The 19,680-nt window shown below is 39.7% G+C and overlaps 1 protein-coding gene across 1 annotated transcript; it reads right to left on the bottom strand.

The window, feature by feature from the left end:
- Window positions 1–772: 772 nt before the first annotated feature.
- SCP2 (sterol carrier protein 2) lies at window positions 773–19,677 on the bottom strand. Its single transcript, XM_086842173.1, has 16 exons — window positions 19,367–19,677; window positions 17,115–17,169; window positions 16,471–16,542; window positions 15,855–15,986; window positions 15,089–15,153; window positions 13,952–14,078; window positions 13,214–13,277; window positions 12,836–12,922; window positions 12,087–12,237; window positions 11,230–11,377; window positions 9,531–9,638; window positions 7,606–7,759; window positions 5,093–5,186; window positions 4,404–4,533; window positions 2,893–2,972; window positions 773–1,654 (listed from the first exon to the last, which is right to left on the bottom strand). The coding sequence occupies exons 1-16, from the start codon at window positions 19,406–19,408 to the stop codon at window positions 1,559–1,561; spliced, it is 1,605 nt and encodes a 534-aa protein (XP_086698299.1). The 5' UTR covers window positions 19,409–19,677; the 3' UTR covers window positions 773–1,558.
- Window positions 19,678–19,680: the final 3 nt, after the last annotated feature.

The following is a 19,680-nucleotide window of genomic DNA, read 5'->3' as shown; positions in this document are numbered from 1 at the left end:
TCTGTAAGCTGTGAAGTCTGAAGGTGACAGGGCAACAATATGAACACCAGGAATGCTCTGTTCACTGTTCTTCCAGTAAAACACAAAGTCCCCCAAAAAAGCCCCCCAACAACTAAGAGGCATAAAACTGCAATGTATAGGATAGAAAGGAGTAAGTTTAATTCTACAGGGTGTGTAGGTACAGAAACTCATGATCCATGCTAAAAAAGCTGTCCAAGGATCCCAAAAGGGACTGGACAAACTCATGAAAGACAATCCAGACATAACCACTTCTGGCTCAAATTTGTGAGCTGGGAAAAAATAAATGACAATCAGTGGCAATTAGGAAAGTAATCTGAGTAAAGAGATGATTGGGCCATCTTCATCTTCCTTCCAAGGTATCAATATCCAAGGTATTTTCAAAGGAGAAAATCCAGTGGGCCAGATGGATTTTTGGTCTGATGCAGTAGAGCCATTCCTACTGCTCAGCAATCTGTCACCATTCCCAATAGAAGGCAGAATGATTGGCTTGAATTTGCTCTTTTTTATTATTATTTCAGTTAAGCCAGAGAAGTGAAAGCTTCAGTGTAAGTTCCTCAGTCATAGCCCAAGTATGTGAGGATGTGAGATGTGTCTACTGGACTGAGATAAGGTTTATGGATGATGTACTGACAATGCCTGAGGAGGAAAAAGTGTATGCCTGCTGGGGCCCTTTCTAACAAGCAGAATAAAACAATTCAGTACATTAATGTGAAATCCATGTTTATAAATCTGAGAAAGAGACACACAGAAGAACAGGAAAAGTATATTTAATTTTCTATTAAACTTCCAACCAGAATACATTTTCCCAAAACAGAACTAAAAGCTTTTACATAACTGACAAGAATTTCATCATGATCAACACCAGATTTTACCAGGAGAAAACAGGTAACATACTGATTATATTCCTTCTCTGCTCTCCTGGCATATCTAATCTGTTTTCAAAGTGAAGTATTATCAAATCCTGTGAACCTTAAAGCAGCATTCTAGTTCCTGCTTACTTCTGGATATTTTATTTATTTTTTAATTCCAAAGTAGTAATAAGAAAAGTATTTTATAGCAAATTCCTAAAACCTATTCTAAAAAAATGTTGTTAGAGATCCCCTTTACAAGATCATTTTAATGTAAGCAGCAGCAAATTGGTTAGAATGGAAGTCTGAAAGCATTTGTATGACCTGCTATTACAGTCTTTAAAAATGCTCATTCCATTGATAGGCCAAACTATTTATAACTTTCCTTCCTTCCAACTAACCTCAACAACAGTAAGCAGCCTAATTCAGCTCAAATTTTTACAAAATTGTCCACATTGATTAGAACAAAAGCTGTCACAAAGCCTCACCATGTACCATTTGTAAGTGTTAGTGCCTCAAGCTTAGCCATAGAGAAACCAATGGAAATTGTTAAGAGAATTAAGATCTCTAACCACAGAATTTAGGTGAGAGAGGTCCAATCAAACCCAGCCTGTGCCATATTATTGATAATGTCTAGTTTTATTCTACTTTTTTTGTCAAGAATATCAAGTACTGACTGTTTACTGAGCTCAAAGTTTAGCTTTGCCTGGCTGAAGCTGTAGATTCTGAAGTTTCATTGCCATGCCCATGTTCCCAGAAATCTTCAATTTGCCTTGAAAGAATGCCTGAAAAGAAAGAAAGATTCTGTGAAATACAATACAATATATTATCCCAAATGCACCCCTCCAGACAGTTATGGGTTATTATGGATGAGCAGTTTGGTAATTCCAACAGTTCTTGCACACACCTCACATCCAGCAACAAATGCATTGTCTGACTGTAGAACAGTAAACTGAGGAACTCTTATTCTCATACTTGTGATACCTAAAGAGAATGAATTTGCTTGTTTCTTAAAGATTGTCACAGCATGGGTCTGTACCTGGAGCAGGCAGAGCACCCCATGTTTGGGTGGTGACTGTTCATAGTAGACAAGCTGATTATTTCAACTGCACACAATAAAGCCACAGTGACAGCAGATGCCACACTGATTTCTTAGCTCAAATCCTCCTCAGCCTTAACTGGCTTTGTTCCTGATCAATTCAATTTTACAAATCTTTTTTGTGAAGCAGACATGCAGAAAATTTGGATTTTTTCCTCCAGACCTTGTAGGGAGATAAACTACATGCACCAAAATATCCAAACTGTAAAGCTGAAGTTGCTTCTGAATTTTCTACATGTATATTACAACATTTCTCTAATGTACTTTATCTTAAAACTCCTACTAGACACATTTCAGTTTGCAAAATTTACCCCATGATTACCAGACCAAAATCATGAAACAGTTACCCAGAGCATTTCAAATCTGGAGGCACAGCAGAGAAACTTAAAATTAACTTAAACATCTGGTTTACTTATACACTATGACTATTTTTGGCATACAGAAGAATAAAAAAAAAATGAAACCAACCAACCAAACAAAACCCCCTAAACTCCCCACTCAACAACTACAAATAATCACAGACATTCAGTGGATGCTCTCCTCAATTTCTACTTTTCAGCATCAAGATGACACCTTACACTAATGCTAGCTTTGGGGGTAAAGCCCTCCAAACAGAGGCCCACATTCCTTATTTCTTATGGCATGTTGCAAAAACTGGATTGCCCCTCATCTTTGCAAACCAAGCACTATTATATCTCCTTCTGGGATATAACATAGGACATATCCCTGGAGGATGTTTGACATAAATCCCTGTCCTTCTTGATGAATCTCACATTGGCCAATTTGTTCAGAGCACACCATTAATTGTTATTTTTCAAATCAGCCATGGCAGTTTTGGATGAAAATATTCAAATTATTTCAACTTAAACACATTCAAAACAAATCAACCCAGTTCCCTGATCAGATCATCTTTGCTGCACTTACTGTCTGAGGGTTCATTTTGCCAGTCATGAGTGCCAGGAGATCAGCATCAGCCATTGTGATTGTACAGTCTGCCTTCTTATCTGCAAGACAGGAGTTGAACAAAGACTCAAACTGAGAAATTAAACAGTTATAGGAGCTACAACGATGTGGAGCATCCCTTCAGACCACAGGTCAGCAAATGGTACCTGAAGTATGTACAAGTAAGAGCCATTAAAAAATAGCAGCAAGAGGCCACCCAAAGCCAACAGGCAGCTGGGCCACCTTGTAGCACAGACCACCCCAACACTGAAGAAAGATGGGCCTTCCTGAGAAGCTAAGCAAATTAATTCCTTGAAAATAAATAATAATCTACTTGTATCCAGACAGGATGTTCATTGCAAGCACCGATAATCATCTTTCAGTTTTATCAAGCTTATATTTGCTAGCATGAAGATGAGCTTGGAATAGATGAGTTTTCCCCTGTGACACTCTCTGAAGATATTCATTACTGACATTTCAGGCATTTCCTGCCCTCTCCTTCCATGGGAACAACATGTGCATTCTAAAAGCACTCATTTGAATTAATTCAAGTACAGAAGTTTCTAGGATCTTCTTACTAAAAGCTGGAAAATTATTTTAATAAGCTCTGATATAAATACTGATACATAAATCAAAGGGCTAAAACCTGCACACATCCTTTCCTACACTCATCTTATTATTAGATTGAAATCTTCAATAAATTATTGTCCATGCAACAGAAGACTGTGGTCTTCTTTTTGTAATAACATAACAATGAATTTCTGAATCAAATCCCCTGTCATGTTTTTCATTAAAACTTTGTAATGCAAGCTCATGGATATATCAGATTTTGAAGACTGCCTCTCATCTTCGTTTTTTTTTTTTTCATTTTCATTACTAGGGTGTGTGACTTCAGATTTGAAACAAGACATTTTCATGGCAAGGGTACAAATCCCCTGTTTTCAATATTTTTATGGGGTTCCTCAACACTACCCAGTCTGTTTCTTATTTCTGCTGTTTTCAAAATGGAACTTCAAGTTTATGTCAGCTGGTACAGCACTGAAACCAATCAAGTTTTTGTTGCTTAACTACCTGCAGAGGAAAAGTAACTTGACAAGGCAAACCAGTTTACTGCTTACCAGTGTCTCCAACAAAGCAACTGAAGAAACAGCTACAAATTACATTTTTGATCCAAATTTTAAGAGGTGAGAACAACAAAATCCCTGAGGTTTATTTTCACTTTTTTTCCATTCCAATTCCTGTGAAATCATATCACAGATCTGCCTGTAGCCTCTAAGAAAACACACTATTATCTCTAGACACATTCAGAATAGAAGATGTTTAGTTCTTGGTCTGAAACACCATGGATAAGAAGTGTCAGTAATGAGAAAAGTTTAAAATTAAGGTAGCTCCACATAAATTTTGCTCAAGGTCACTACAGCCTGAAAAGAACATGAGTCTATATTCATTAGTTTTACGTGTGTTCTGCAATGACATAATGCAAGAGCACTGACCTGAATTAAGTGCCACAGAGCCTTTACCATTTTTCACATCTACTACCCAAGTTGCTTCTTTCCCATCAGGACCATCTTTTACTTTGAAGGCAAAGACTCCACCAATTTTCTTGACAAATTGCTCTCCTTCCTGTAATGACCATGGAATAAGAAAGTAATTTACTTCAACATAATTTTCAGCTAGTCTTAATTTAACAGAAGTAATTAAAAAACTTTCACCATTTCTACCAATATAAAAATATATATTCCCCCCATTAGGAATCATTTAAACAACCATCAAAAAAATCTAAACAAACAACTGAAACTATGACTATATTGAAATCTACTAAACTAAGAATAATCCTAATAGCCTTGTCCTGACATAAGTTTTACAAAATGTGATTTCTTCCTCTAACCACACTTACAAAGCAAGCACCTAAAACAAAGTTTCTTTGGCTAGTTAGCTCCTCACATACAGTCTAGACTTGCCTCCACTGAAATACCCTTATGCAAGTAGGAACTATCTGGAAAAAAAGTAATTTAAAATCATGGCACAGTGTTAAAAGTTTCTGGCAAAATCCAAATCTGTAACATCTGTTTCAATGAGCAATCCTGAAGAAGTGATGGATGCTAATACATTCCCAACAGGTTTCACACACATTCTGCTATCCATTAAAAATCTCTCATAGGTAAAAGAAGTAGTCGGATACCTCTTGGAGCCTCTTTTCAATCTCTTTGAAGACCAGGTGTGCCTTAAATCCATCAACAGCTGCACTGAGAGGCACAGCCGCAATACGGCTGTTGCTGAAACAAAAACCCCATTAATTTAAACACTTAAAACACATTTTCAGTATCTTCAGATGATCACAAATAGGCCTAACACCAGCAAGAAACATTTTAGCAGGACAGAGCAACTCTGGTATCAAAGTGAAGCTTGCTTTCTTGACAGCTTGAATTACATTCACTCCAGGTATCTGGGTGTTCCGTGTGTATAAACTGAAGATTAATTTTATAATGAAAGTAAATCATTAATCTTATTCCTGATACTCTGGAGAAATCACCCTGCATGGCCTGATAACAACACAGAACCCAATTCTCGATTTCTGCAGGGCACACAGAGCCAAAGTGCAGAGAAACATCCAAAGAAATGTGAATTCAAGCAGCAGGAGAAACATGTTGACCGCTATTACCATCTCTTGGCAGCAGAGTCCAAAACTGGTGAGGTTCAATACTGCAAAAGTGACAGAATTGCTCAAGAAATGTTGCTGGAACTTACTGAGGTGGTACTGGCACTGCCCTGCAGATGTGTGACAGGGCAGCAAGAGTGGGCACAGTCTTGTCCGAAGGAGACACATCCATTTTGCCAATAAACCACGGCTGTAAGGTTCAGAAAAAGCCACCAAACAAAAAGCAGAACCATTTCAAAAACTAATGCAAAACGATCAATTCCTGCTGCCTTCATGCACATTCTTGCCAGCTATTACTAAAGCCACAGGCTTGATCTGGAACCAGTGATTAACTGTATGTCCACTGCTGAAAGGAACTGGTGTGAAGGATCTTCATAAACATGGAGGCTCACCACCTTTCCCTTAATTACACAATGCACATCATCTCAGTTACATAAGGGGTGTCTGAGCACATCAGCCACACTGTTCCATTCCAAAGTCTGACACACATTGGTGCAACTCCCTGTGTCAGGGATCTCCCACACAGAGCCTTTGGGAGAACTAAAGGGTTTTAAGCTTCTCTTGTGTAAGAAATGAGTATTGCTAAGATTTCTGTTGATTGAGTTGTACTTAAGAAAGTATTTTTAAAATTCTGAACACCAGTGAAGGTGAAATGACCCATAGTAAATGAAACTTAAGCTCTCACTGACTGGAAGGACTACTTCTAGCAGGACCTCAAGGCTGATGATATAAAAATAGCAACAGTCTTTTTCCATAATATGACAGTATTTTTAAAGACAAAACTCAAAGCAATGGAAAAAGGTGTACCCCCTGTAAGAGTCTTTTACCCTCAGATGTAAAACTGTGCCAACACCCACTGATTTTGTGAGCATGTTTGAAGAGAATCCCTGAGAAGACATTTTTCCTTTTCTTTCTCTCACATGGTAAAACCTTTCTTATGGATTTAAAAAAAGAGACAGAATTATCACTCCTGACACTACAAAAATTCACTGCTGCAGCCCATCAAAGGTCAGTGGCTTCTCTCATCACCTCTTCCACAGGTTATATTGTCACCTCCCAGGAACTGCACAGTTCACAATTAGCTGAAACAGATGTCAGAAATATGAGCTAGAAGAGAGGGGTATGCTTATTTCTGAAAGGCCAGCATATGACAAATTCTGCTGTTCACAGGTTTTCAGACAAAATAAAGAACTGGGATGGAGCTTTAAAACCTATAATGTCCATAATAAGCAGGTCAGTCTTTCTAAGGAAAGCTGAGAGTGAAAACGTAATGGGAACTGTATTGTAAGTCTTCCCTGAAATACCAGAATAATACAAATTTTAAGTGCTTTCCTCTCAATTCCTGTCCATTTAAGCACCAAGCTATAGCAGAGTGCAGACAGCTTCACAGCAGTGTTCTCTCACTCTCAAACAGGCTACAATTGCAAGTGCAAATTCTGTGGCCAGTAACACATCTGAATTCTAAGGAATTACAATATCACATGAAACAAGGCTGAAAGCAATCCTTCATAGAGCTAAACCAGTAACAATTTTAGCAGTGAAAGCAGTGGTTTTTCTGTTCCCATGGATATCTTGTTGGTTTTGGCAGATCCATAATTTCAACTGGTTCATTTTAACGTGGCCTGTTTTATTCTTGGAATGGTTTTAATTTGTTTGGTGGCTTTTTTCCTCCGAGCATTACTCTTCCTTACGGACAATCACATGAGCCATTTCTACAAGCCAACTGGAGCTTTTCACTACTCTCAGTGCACAGTGTGACACGAGAGCGTGTGAGTTTTAACCTCAGTACAGACCTGCAGTGCTGCAAGTACTGCAAGGAGTTACACGTGCTGGGTGTTTTAGTTTACAGAGCAGTCTCCTCCTTGAGCAGCGGCAATAACTCTAAAACAACCAAGTTTGGAGGGCACAGGAAGCCGCACATCCAGGCTGGGCCAGCTGCGCTCTGCCCCAGCTGAGCGCTCCGGAAGGCCTGGCGGTGCAGCCCGCGGTTCTCCCCGTGCCGGGTGAAGCCCCGGCGTGTGTCAGCCCCGGCTCACCTGCTCTCCCGGGGGAAGCCCATCCTGTAGAGCGTCAAGACCACGGCCCCGCCGATGCCCAGGTTGTGCTGCAGCGCGACCTTCGCCCCCGGCACCTGCCGCCGCCCCGCCAGCCCGCGCAGCTGCCAGCAGAGCTCCACGCACTGCGCCAGCCCTGAAACATCGAGCGCAGAGCGCGCCGTCAGCCAGCCGCCTCCCCCGCCACGCCGCGAGGGACACGGGATTTAGGAAACTTCCAGGGATCCGAGCTGCCAGGAGTGAGCTGGGTGTCCTTGGGAAACCCGAGGGAAGGGGAAGCCCTTTGCATCGCAAGCCTGACACTCTCCGATTATGCTCTCCCTCAGTCTCCCCCCCCATTCCGCTCTCTCTGCTGTCAGGGTCCCACCGCACGCACAGAATCAGAGTTAATTAGGTTGGAAAAGAGCTCCAAGATCATCGAGTCCAACTTGACTGGCACTGGGTGCCAATCTTTCCTTCAACACTCCGCCACCTCCCAGGACAGCCCATTCCAATGTTTAACCACCTTTTCTGTGTAAAAATTCCTCTTGATGTCCGGCCTAAACCTCTACTAGCACAGACTGAGGCTCATCCTGTCTCTGGCTGTCTGGGTTTCAACCTTTCCTCAGGGAGTTGGAGAGAGTGAGAAGGGCTTCCCTGAGCCTCTTTTTCTCCAGGCTGAGTCCCCCACAGCTGCCTCAGCCATTCCTCACAGGATTTGTGCTCCAGACCTTCCCCCAGCTCCATTGCCCTTCTCTGGGCATTCCTCACACATTTCTCCTTTCCCCCATCCCTTCCCCCGGACAATTGCACAGGTCTTTGGACAAGGCAGACAAGGAATCTGCATTTCATGCACTGAATTTTACACATTGCCAACTAGAACATTATGAAGAAGAGGAGTTAAGGAGTTTTAAAATTCCAGTCACAGATGAGAACGAACAGGTTTCATTCATATTCTCTCAGCCTCGAGGAGAGAATGTGTACTGTGGTGCAGCTTGCCCTGGAATAGTTTGAATATTTAAGAGGATTTACATGACCCTTGTTTAGCATGTAACTGGCCTTAACACTGTTTCCGAGGGAAATGAAGCTGACAGGCTGGAGAATTTACTGACTCCTCTATCCCATGGCAGTGCCAGTAAGTGCCTCTGCTTTTATCACTGTGTAACAGACAAAAATTAACACAAACCTGGCAATGCAGTACTCTCATCCTGTTACAGATACCCACAGCATCATTTATCCCTATTTATTTTGGGGGAATCCTTTTCCCCCAAAGTTTCCTAAACTTCCCCTGGCCCCCACACATAACTGCATATTGTATCTCACTGTTACAACTGTTTAGATTAAGCTTTGGTGTTTTACAAAGTTTCATTTTCTCCAGTTTTCTGACAGCTTCTCATTTCCAAACAAGGAGGGTGAATGATCTCAAAAAATCCTAACACATTTGTCCAAGAGACAGCTAATTTAGAAACAAGCACAGCAGTTTAAAAAAAGAAAAAAAAAACACAAACAAAAAAAAGGGAAAACCTATGTTGGCAGGAAATGGTGACCAAGTGAGTTTCTGTTGTAAACATCAGATAAATATTTTGACGTAATAAAATTGGCTTCTAGTACAGCTAACAATGGTACAAGGCTATTCAGAGACACTATAAATCTCCAAAACCAGAATTTTAAGGATGACATCATATTAGAATAGTTACTCAAATACCATTCAGGAGTTGTACTACTGAGCAATTATTTAGGAAAGGTTAGGCTGTGTTAACCTGCCCCAACACTTGGATTACTTGGCAAGAAAACTGGGAAGAAGCTTTAAGGCCCTCATGTGTCAAGCACAGGTGGTAAACCCCTGCCTGCTCAAGAGCTGTATCTCTTATCTAATGATAATGATCTTTTATCTAATAGGTGTGATTAAATGAAGTGGTTTTGCATACCTGTGGCACCAAGAGGATGTCCCTTGGAAATCAAGCCACCACTGGGATTAATAACCCATTTTCCTCCATAAGTATTGTCTCCTCTGTCGATCAGGTCACATGCTCTTCCTATAAAACAGTACTTTATGTAAGAAAAATGTTCTTTTTTTTATTATTATTTGTAAGTGATTTTTCAGTTCTGCTGTAACTTACCAGAGATGTTGCATGTCAGTCAAACCCTAGGAAATGTTACAGCTCATATTTCACAAAGAGCAAAAATTAGCCAAACTACACTGAGACATGCTCATACCACTGGCGGAAGCATAACATGGAAGAGAAGCATTTGGTACAAAAGTTGTTTTTAATTTGCAGTTGAATTGTTCTGTTGGTATATACAGCATTATGATATAATCAGTTTAATGAAGCTATTTATATTTTGTTCATTAAACTGCAGTGATAATTATGGTTTTGGTTAGCTGTAATTTGTGACCCCCAGGACTTGGAGGGTGAACACACCACAAGCCCTTGCCACAAAGGCCAACTAACAGTACCTTGGGCTGTATTAAGACATTAAAATAGTAAATAAAACCACTCAGAAAACTAATGCTTGGAAATATTTAGCTTTGCAGACTACAGACAATTCTCCCTTTTAAGCAGGCTTTTACCCATTTCTTCTTGTACCAGCTTCTTCAGCTTACATTATTAACAATGAAGTCTAAAAAAGACTGTGATGGTTCCATGGTGCCACTAAATGAAAATACCAGATTAGATTTGCCCATCTAAATCTACAGTGGTTTGTACTATTTCATTAATCTTTATGCCTGATTAGACTATCATTCCAAGATAAGTTTCATATAATATTAAGGCCAGACTGACTAAGGGTTTTGAGAACAGCACTATTAAATAACCATGCACAAGGCTAATTAATCAAATAGACAAGTACCACCAGGATTATTCTGCATCAATTAAAGGAATGAACCTAAAGAGCTTAATGTAACCTGTTTAAATATGTCAAACATTCACCATTTTTGCTGCAGATACCATAAGAACACAGCAAAAATGACAGTAGAAAGCAAACATTCAAAGGCAAACACATAAGTCTTCCTGGACTTCCATAAATGTCTGTTTCAGTAAGAAAGCTCAGACTTAATATACCACCTAGTGCCAGAATATGGTATTTTCTCACAATTTAAACAAATTAAAGAAAGATTATATGAGGTGATAATCTATGCAAAGCAAGAATATTTTTAGAATTTAAATATATCATGAACTGAAATAGCAGTTCAATGCATTATTTATTTGAAATCATAAAACACCCTCTTCAGTAGAAAATGTTAATGATTTTACTTACACAGAGCTAAATTTCATGGCCATTGAATCTGTTGTAAATTCAGCAAATTCACTGACATTAAACTGATCTGGACAGACTGAGCACAGTTACACAGTTTACTTTAGATGCATGTTGACAATTTGCCAACAACTCTGAGGCAAAGATGTTTCAAAGATCAGTGACTTGCTAAGGCCCCCCACAGGCAATTCTTGTCCTATTTTTATCTTCTTAAAAGGAAATGCATAGATGGAGGGAAATCTTGGGATAAGATTATAATAGAATACAGCTCCAAAAAAAGGGCCCTAAGATTGAGATCACAGGTGTTCTTAATTTGGGCATTTTTGGTGCTTTCCATTTGAATAGAACAATTATCTCCATTGCTGCTATTACCTTCTGGACACAGTCCCAGAGCTTCATAGGTGATTAACTCATTAACTGAGAAGCAGTCATGAAGTTCAATCACATCAACATCTGTAGGTTTCAGCCCTGCTTTTTCAAAACATTTTACTGCAGCTCTTTTAGTCATATCATAGCCAACCTGAAAAAAAAGGAGAAATTCTATGTTACAATATCATTACAGAAATACAGCTCACAGTTAAATTTTTACACTTAATTTTAACTGCGCTTCTATAGATCCTGTCTGTGAAAGAAGGAGAAGGTATTTTGGTTTATTTTAATGCATCACATGTCACAGTTTGATATTCATACAATAAAAACTGTCTAGAAAGAAGTAACACATTCTAAGGCTTATTGTTGGCATGCAAAACCTTTCTGGGGAATATCCTCTATTTCTTCAACCTTGATCACAGCCCAAATTGTTCCTTTTGCTTGACTCAGAACAACAGCCTTGAAACAAATCCTCAAGCTGTCTTGTTACCAAGATCCACCTGATTGTTTTAAATTTCATTACTTTTATAAAGAGAAAAATGAAAGGAATTTTCTTTTGCTGTTCAAGTTGTTTAAAAATCAGCCCATAAATAATTTGTTAAAAGCTAGGTTTCTGATAGCATTACTCCATATCTCTTCAAATAAAATCAATTTTATATTCACCACAAAGCATATGTTTGCTCACTGACACAAAAATGTTTACAGCATCACTAGGACTTGCAGGTACTAAAAAAAAATAAAAAACAAACCCCCAAAACCAAACAAAAAACCCCCCACAAAACACCAACCCAAAACTATAAACAAAAAACCTCAGAAAAACCACTCAAATTAATACCAGGGAATAAGAATTGTAAACCTACCATCTTCATACAACTGTTTCCTTCAAATGTGCTTGGATAATCAGTAGCCATCACCTGGGCTAGAATTTCCACAGCTTTTGCCTGCAACTTATGCCTTTTCACAAACTCCTCATTAGCCAAAACTGCAGCTGCAGCACCATTTGATGTTGGACTGATTGAAAGAAAAATAATGATGATATTGTTCTAAATCAGTAATGTCAATATTCTTGATCTTCCATAGATTTATCTTTTAATACAAACCAAGAAAACATCAAACAAAACCCCACTTTCTTTAGCTGATACCACTGAAACTATAAATTCCATCAGTGCTTACTGAACACTTTCAGTAATATTTATAACAGACATTTGAAAATCATGACATTGAAATAGAAACGTATCATTAATGTTTTTCAATTTAGGACAAATCAAAATTTCTACTTGGCTATAAACAAATATATATACACCCTCAAAGACTGCTTAGGAAAAGCTGAAGAGAAGAATTAACACTTGACAGCAATGGATGCACATTAGTAAAAGAACAGAGAACCCCAAAGTACAAAACTTATTTCAGCTCACTGTATTACACTGAGAACAAGTATCTAGTGTTTGGTCATGACAGAGTTTCCACATTTGTTTTATTTATAAAAAGTTTTACTTAAAGCAATCTGTAAATTATAACTGACACACAAACAGACTTCATTTAAATAGATGTCCTACCATATTTGTCTTAACATCAAGACCTATTTCACAATGCAAAGTCCTCTCCTTACCAACACTGTAAGACAGTCAAGAAATCAAAGATTTTGCGAGAATGCAGAACTTGATCTAATGTGTAGGTCTCTTGAAACTGGGAATACCTAAGGAAAACACACAGATGCCATCTCAGGTTGAGCAGTAGACATATTAATATCACACTATTAATATCACACTATATAGGTAGCTATAGAGCTCTTTTTACAAAGTATAAGGCACTGGATAGATAATTAGTTTTTATATATTTCTAAAATAATTTACTTATTTTCTCATTCCATAATTAAGAACATAGGCTGAAAATATTCTGAACATATTCCAAAAATACTACTTAGTTGTGCTTGAATTTTTTTTAACAACCAGAGATGTTGACTATAGAGGCAGAGTACATGACTCACGGGTTGTTGGTTGAATGGCTGTGGTTCTTCCATGCAACTTTCGCAAAGTATTCTGGATTTGTCCCTGAAAGGGGAAAGAAAGCTGTGTTGAAATACTTTGTTTACTCAAACAGTGCTGACATAACAGTTTAAATATTGTGTCATAAGAATCATGACCCCTACAAGTATCTTTACAAGAAACACACTGTTATGAAGACTTTCCTTAGAACTCAGCTGAGGTTTCAAAATTAGATAAAGACGACTAAACATGGCTGAATTTTAGCTGACAGAACAACCCACTTGCATATTTAACACTTATATAAAAACACAGAAAACAAGTGCATTTTATTTGATGTATTATCCTATTACTGAAACTTAAATGCTCATTTTCCTATCAGTGTGAACAGCTGCAGTGAAATATTAGATTCTAAGTTTATATTTTCTTCATATAATAGTCTAAAAGTGCAAATAAAAGATGCACAACAGGCCAGGCTGTTACCTTGGAGCCAATTCCCTTGTCTGGTCAGGGGGTAGCAAAGAGCAGTGGCAGCAGCCTTGTACTAGGTACTAAACCAAATCAAATACCCAACAGCTTTTGCCAAATAGTTCAGCCCCACGCCCATGTACTTATCCTAAGGCACAGGGATAAAATGCAGGGAGTTATGCAACCTTAATGCTACTATTTCTTAAAACAAAATCCTATTATTTTTAAATCACTTCATAAAGAGAAGGCAATGAAAAAAATGTATTTTAACAGACCGTATTTGTTCATATATTCTTTGCCAGCGCTTGCAAACATCTGAGGTGCCACTGGAGCACTTGATATGCCATATTTCTCTATCATAATTTCCAAATGTTTGTCTATAGGATTAGTTCTGTCTGCAAACTGAAAACAGAAATACAAAGTAAATAATAATTTACTTTTCAACATCACCACAAAACTGTTACAGATTTCAAGCAAATGAGAGATTCTTCTAATATTTCAGCAAGTCCCTGAACAGTATGTTGCACTTCAGTGACACGTTCAGAAGTATTGATAATTTCCCAGGTACAACAAAAATAGTAAATAAGCAGAAAATGCTTAACATTATAACCACTGCACTGATTCATGGCAAGAATTACTGCTACATGATTTCTATCACAGTCACTATTTTCAACAGGGGACTTTGAGTATTTTTTGCCTCACTTAAAATCCTACAGTTAATATAGTTTCAAGTGATAAAATTAATATTCTATTAGTATTTTCAATGAATTTATACAAAATATCATAAAGCATGTTTAAAAATAGCTCTCATTTTTATCACTTGCTAAATTTAACATTTTTCACCCAAACCTCTTGAATATATTATCGAATTTGGCAGTTCTGCAGTTAAATGACATATGGGCTCTAATATTGCTTGCCTTAAGGCAAAATACAAACAAACCCCCACACACTTCTACAGTAAAAACAAACAAAAGTCAAGAAGCCCTTAGTTTTTGGGAGAGTGTATTAACAAGTCAGCTGAGTAAGCATCAGGCCAGAAGACCCAGAATCCTTCTTTGATGTACTGTGTTTTTTGAGGAAGACACTTCAGTTACTCAAAGCTTCGGTATTTCATCTAGTATTTTCCTTTTTCCCCACTAACCCAGCCTTTAACATAATCTTGGCAAAATACAACAAACATGACATGTGAATTTTACATGGAATGTTTTAGAATTTATTTTTATAGTATGTCATAGCTGCCATCAGAATCACAAAACCCACTAGAAGATTATTTGATCAAACTAATGATTTCTTTTGTCATCATCTACAGCAACACAGTAAAGCAAGAGGTGTTATTGAGAATACATCTCAGAGAATGAGGAAGTGTATCTCATGTACAAACACAAAACATATCAAGTGTTTCAGACACTTACACCTGAAGAAATAGATCCTTTTGCCATCTTCTCAAAGCCAAGTGCCAGAACACAGTCTGCCAAACCTTAAAATAAAATGTGGGGCTATTTAAAGCACAATGTGATTATAAATGACACTATGTACTATCAACTACTCCATTACAAAATACATACACAAACACCTAGTAGCTGCTCTTCGTTCCTCCTTCATTTTTGAAAGAGTCAAATTAAGATGGACAAGATATTGATACAAAGACACTGATACCTAAGAATGAAAGATCACTACAGGATTGGGGTTTGACAGCAACTCTCATAGACAACCAAACATTTATGTCTCAGCTACAAATGCTAAACAATCATACCCAGTGTTACTACAGTTCTCACTACAGAAACATCAGCATCAGTGCAAGAAAGTATCAAAGTCCACAAAGGAGCTGCAAAAACAGGAGGAAATACTGATCTGCCAGTTCAAAGCATGGTCTGTCAGTCTGCCCTCTCTCACCCCCTCCAAAAACGTGTTAGTTAAACACAAGTATTAACTTCAAGTTAAAAGAAAAAAAGCTAAGCTTTTCAGCAGATTCTTCTTTCCATCCTGGAGAATCTAATGCCTGCAGCACTATAATGCCACTTGTTCTGCACTCCTCCAAACAATTATTGAGAGACATTTAACTGGCAGAACTGACCAGGTTCTTACAGCTCATGACACAGGAAAGGGCATGGACATCCACATACACCATCCTACTGCATCCCAGACAATCTCTTAGGTGCACAGAGCAAAACAACCCACCTCCTTCTATAAGCTGTTTGGCCATGAACAAAGCAGTGGATCCAGTAGCACAGTTGTTGTTAACATTGATGATGGGAATGCCAGTTAGACCCAGACCATGGTAGATTGCCCTCTGCCCAGAGGTTGAGTCACCTTCAAATAGAAACACAACATTAAAATAAGGTACAAGCTCACAAAAAGAAATCCTGCCATGTACATGCAGTGCTACCAATTAAACTCTAAACTTGAACTTCTGAGCTGTCAGCTTGAGTATGGCTCTATCACAGTAAAGAACCTCAGAAAGAAGATGAAACTCCTCAGATTTTAAACCAGAAGCTTGTCCTGTTTCTGTTTCACAGGCTGTGAATCAAAGGAACATAACTGGACTGGACAGAAGGGTCTCAGAGGTGTGGCTTGGGAGCTGCTCTAGGTATCACAGCAGACTGACCCTACTTCACTTGCCTCAGTTGTTAATAGAGAACCTGAAGGAAAGTAAATGAAAAAATCATTTTGGAATGGAAATGTATTTCCCCTTAATAGAAAGCTTATTCATGGCATTCCTCATACTTTATCCACACATCCACAGATGTCTGCAGTTGTCACCGAAGTCATATCCCAATCAAACAACAATACTCACCATAAACATAACCCACACACGCCTGCTTCACTGCTGAATAAGGAATCCCAGCATCAGCTAAAGCTGCCTGGCCTAAAAAAACAGTTTAAAAGTTGGAAAAAAAGTTTAAAATTGAAGATATAAAAAAAAAGGCAGCTCTCACAACCATAACAAGCAAATCTAGAGTAGCATGTATGAGTCCTATTCACAAATGAGAGCTGTAGAAATTCCTTATTATATGGTGCAAATGGTTAATATATTGTACTTCATAAGGACAATTTTATACTCATAAGGGCAACTTCACAGTATCTAGAACTCTGAACAAGCTTCTTTATCAGAAAATTTCACTCATTTAATTCTGTGTTCATGCACCAAGGTTGTTCATCCCAATGAGAGTATGTTTTGAATAATATAGGTAAGTATTGAACTATTTAAGTTTAATACAATCCAATCATATTTTAAGCCATCCTGGCTTTAGCCTGGAAGGGCTGACCTGGACATGTCAGTTATGGATTTGGTGAAAGTTGTCTGAGTTTTAAATCTGTTTTTTAGATTTATCTCTTTATTGAACAGTAGCTTTCCCTTCACATGTGTAATAAAAATATTGCCTGTAACACTTAAAACAAGCGCCATCAATCAAACAAAATGCTTTATTACTAAATTACCTGCTTCCTTAGCCATTTCAGGATAATCAACACTCTCCTCATTAGGCTTTGAAAACTGACAAGAGAAAATGAAGAAAAACAAGCTGAGAATAAATCACAGTGAGATTTAATTCACATTTTGCTCAAATGAGTATATTTAAAAGCTTTATATTTAATTTAGAAATAAGTTTGAAATAATGCAAACAATGTAATTTCATCAGCCCAAAAGTGCATGTACAAAATCTTTACAATTCCCAAGTGCTGCTGCCAGACCCTGCAATGGCTTAAAAAAAAAAAAGTGCAATTTCATGGGAGCTGAGGGGAATTTCTGGTCAGTGTTAAAGAAGACCCATGACTATGGAGATGGACAACAAACCTGTCCAAAGCCTGTAGATGGAACAGAGAATAACAGCAATCTTCACCAATTCATTGTAACACGTGACATAATATTCATTGAAGCTTTGATTAATACTTCCCTTCTACTTCATTTTTTTTTTGTTACACTCCTATTTGTAACAAGAAAATGTTTTCTCTTTGTAGAGAATTTATCACACCTTACTCTTCACCACTGGAGTAGAGGTGGCATTTCTATTTCATTTACAGTGTGACTCACTAGAGACCACCACAAGTACATGTGGTTTGCATTCTACATCAGTAACAGAAAGTGTCACTGCTAAAAGAAATCCTCATGTTAACTACTTATAGTCCCACAAATTATTTGATGACACCTGTCATAGCATATAGAAGTCAATTTGCTGCCTCCTTCTGCATATCTCCCTGACTCCAGACATTTGTAGCACTTAGCAGTCCCTTACCACTTCCTGCAGTGCCCCCTTTTGTTAATTTAGACAGAGAACCTATACAGCAAAGGTTGTAAGAAAAAACAGTTGGTGAGCTGATCATTGTAGAAGTCTGTGAGCTGGATTGATAGTGCTTGTGCTAACAGAGAGGAGAAAAGAGTACTGACAACTCCTCAGGTCATGCTCAATTGGTGACTGAGATGATTCACTTTTGAAAATGCAGAGCACTGGGGAACTGACAGTTACACACATAGAAAACTGTGGACTGTTATTGTGAAAAGATATAACAAACTTTAGCAGTCATTACATCCTTAATGTTAATCAAAGAGGAGCAATACAGTCCCAGAAGGTTTCATTGCAAAATACTTAGGATGTAATATGGACTCTGACAGGTTTTACTTGTCTCTTCCATGAGGACATCACAAGTGAGCTCAATAACTTCTATTACTACATTCTGTGATCTAGTCCAATAAACATAATTAACAGAATTGTCTTTAACCTTTCAATTCCTCCCCTATCCCATCACATGCTGGAGAAATACCCATGCAGCAAAAAGACAAAAAGTTATTATTTAAAAGGTGGCTGGGGGAGGAGTTTCTGACTATTCTGGAAAATAGCCAAGTTGTCTTCAGATTCATGTATCAAGACAAAAATTGTTCTTTTACTGTACCTCTTTGAAAATCATAAAATCATTTAGGCTGGAAGAGACCTTTAAGATTAAGTCAAACTATTACCCCAGCACTGCCAAATTCAGCACTAACTCACGCTCCTAAGTGAAAACATCTTCGTGTCTTTGAAGCCCCCCAGGGATGATGGTTCCATCACTACCGTGGGCTGCCTGCTCCTGGGTTTGACAGGCCTTTTGGTGAAGGAATTTTACTTAATCCCAATTCTAACCTTAAACATGCCTTGTGGAAATTTGAGGCCAACTCCTCTTTCCCCGTTACCTGGGAGAAGAGCCCCACGCCCACCCGGCTACCACCTGCTCCCGGGGAGCTGTGGAGCTGAGCGGGGCGAACCGTGCGCTCACAGCCCAAGGGCCAGGAACAGAAACGCCGCAGGACAGACCGTGCAGGGCCCTGACCTCCCTGAGCCCCTGCCCCGGGACGGGCCCTGGGCCAGCGGCTGCAGGGATACGGGGACACTGTGCCCGCTGCAAGGCTGTTGTATCGACCTGTTCTGTGAAGCACCACGTTCACCTTGGCCGGGGTCCGGCCTCCCCCACACCCCGAGCGAGGGTGAACTTTGCGCGGAGCCGCTGCTGCCGGGCCGGGACCGGGCTCTGCCAGCGCGCTCCTGAGGGGCCACCGCGTCCCGTGAGGGGCTTCAGCCGCGGCGGGGAGGGGACGGGCGGCTCCCGCAGCACCTCCCCCTCAGCGCCGACAGGGCACAGCCGGGGGCCGCCGCCGAGGCCGGCCTCGCGCGGACCGCGTCCCTCCGCGCACACACGGGTGCCGGGGAGGGCGGCGGTACCTTGGTCATGGCGACGCCCACCACGAACACCCGGCGCTCCATGACGGCGATGACAGCGGGACGAGCGCTGCTGACCCCACTGCTGCCGCCGCCGCGTCCCGCGGGCCCTCAGACACGGCGGGGGCGGGGCCAGCGGGCGGGGGCGGAGCGAGGGGCCGGGGGCCGGGCCCTATAGACCCGCCCCTTAAAGGCGCAGCCCTTCCCCTGCAGCGGGCCGTGTAAGCGCTGCCGAGCTCCCTCTCCGCCGGCCGCTGCCCCTGGGAGGCGGGGCGGAGGTGGCGATTCCGGAGCGGCCGTGCTGCGGCTGTGGCGGG

This window comes from Cyanistes caeruleus, chromosome 9 (assembly GCF_971803275.1).
Source record: "Cyanistes caeruleus chromosome 9, bCyaCae1.hap1.1, whole genome shotgun sequence".
Classification (NCBI taxonomy): domain Eukaryota; kingdom Metazoa; phylum Chordata; class Aves; order Passeriformes; family Paridae; genus Cyanistes; species Cyanistes caeruleus.
This window is presented reverse-complemented; position numbering and strand designations above follow the sequence as displayed.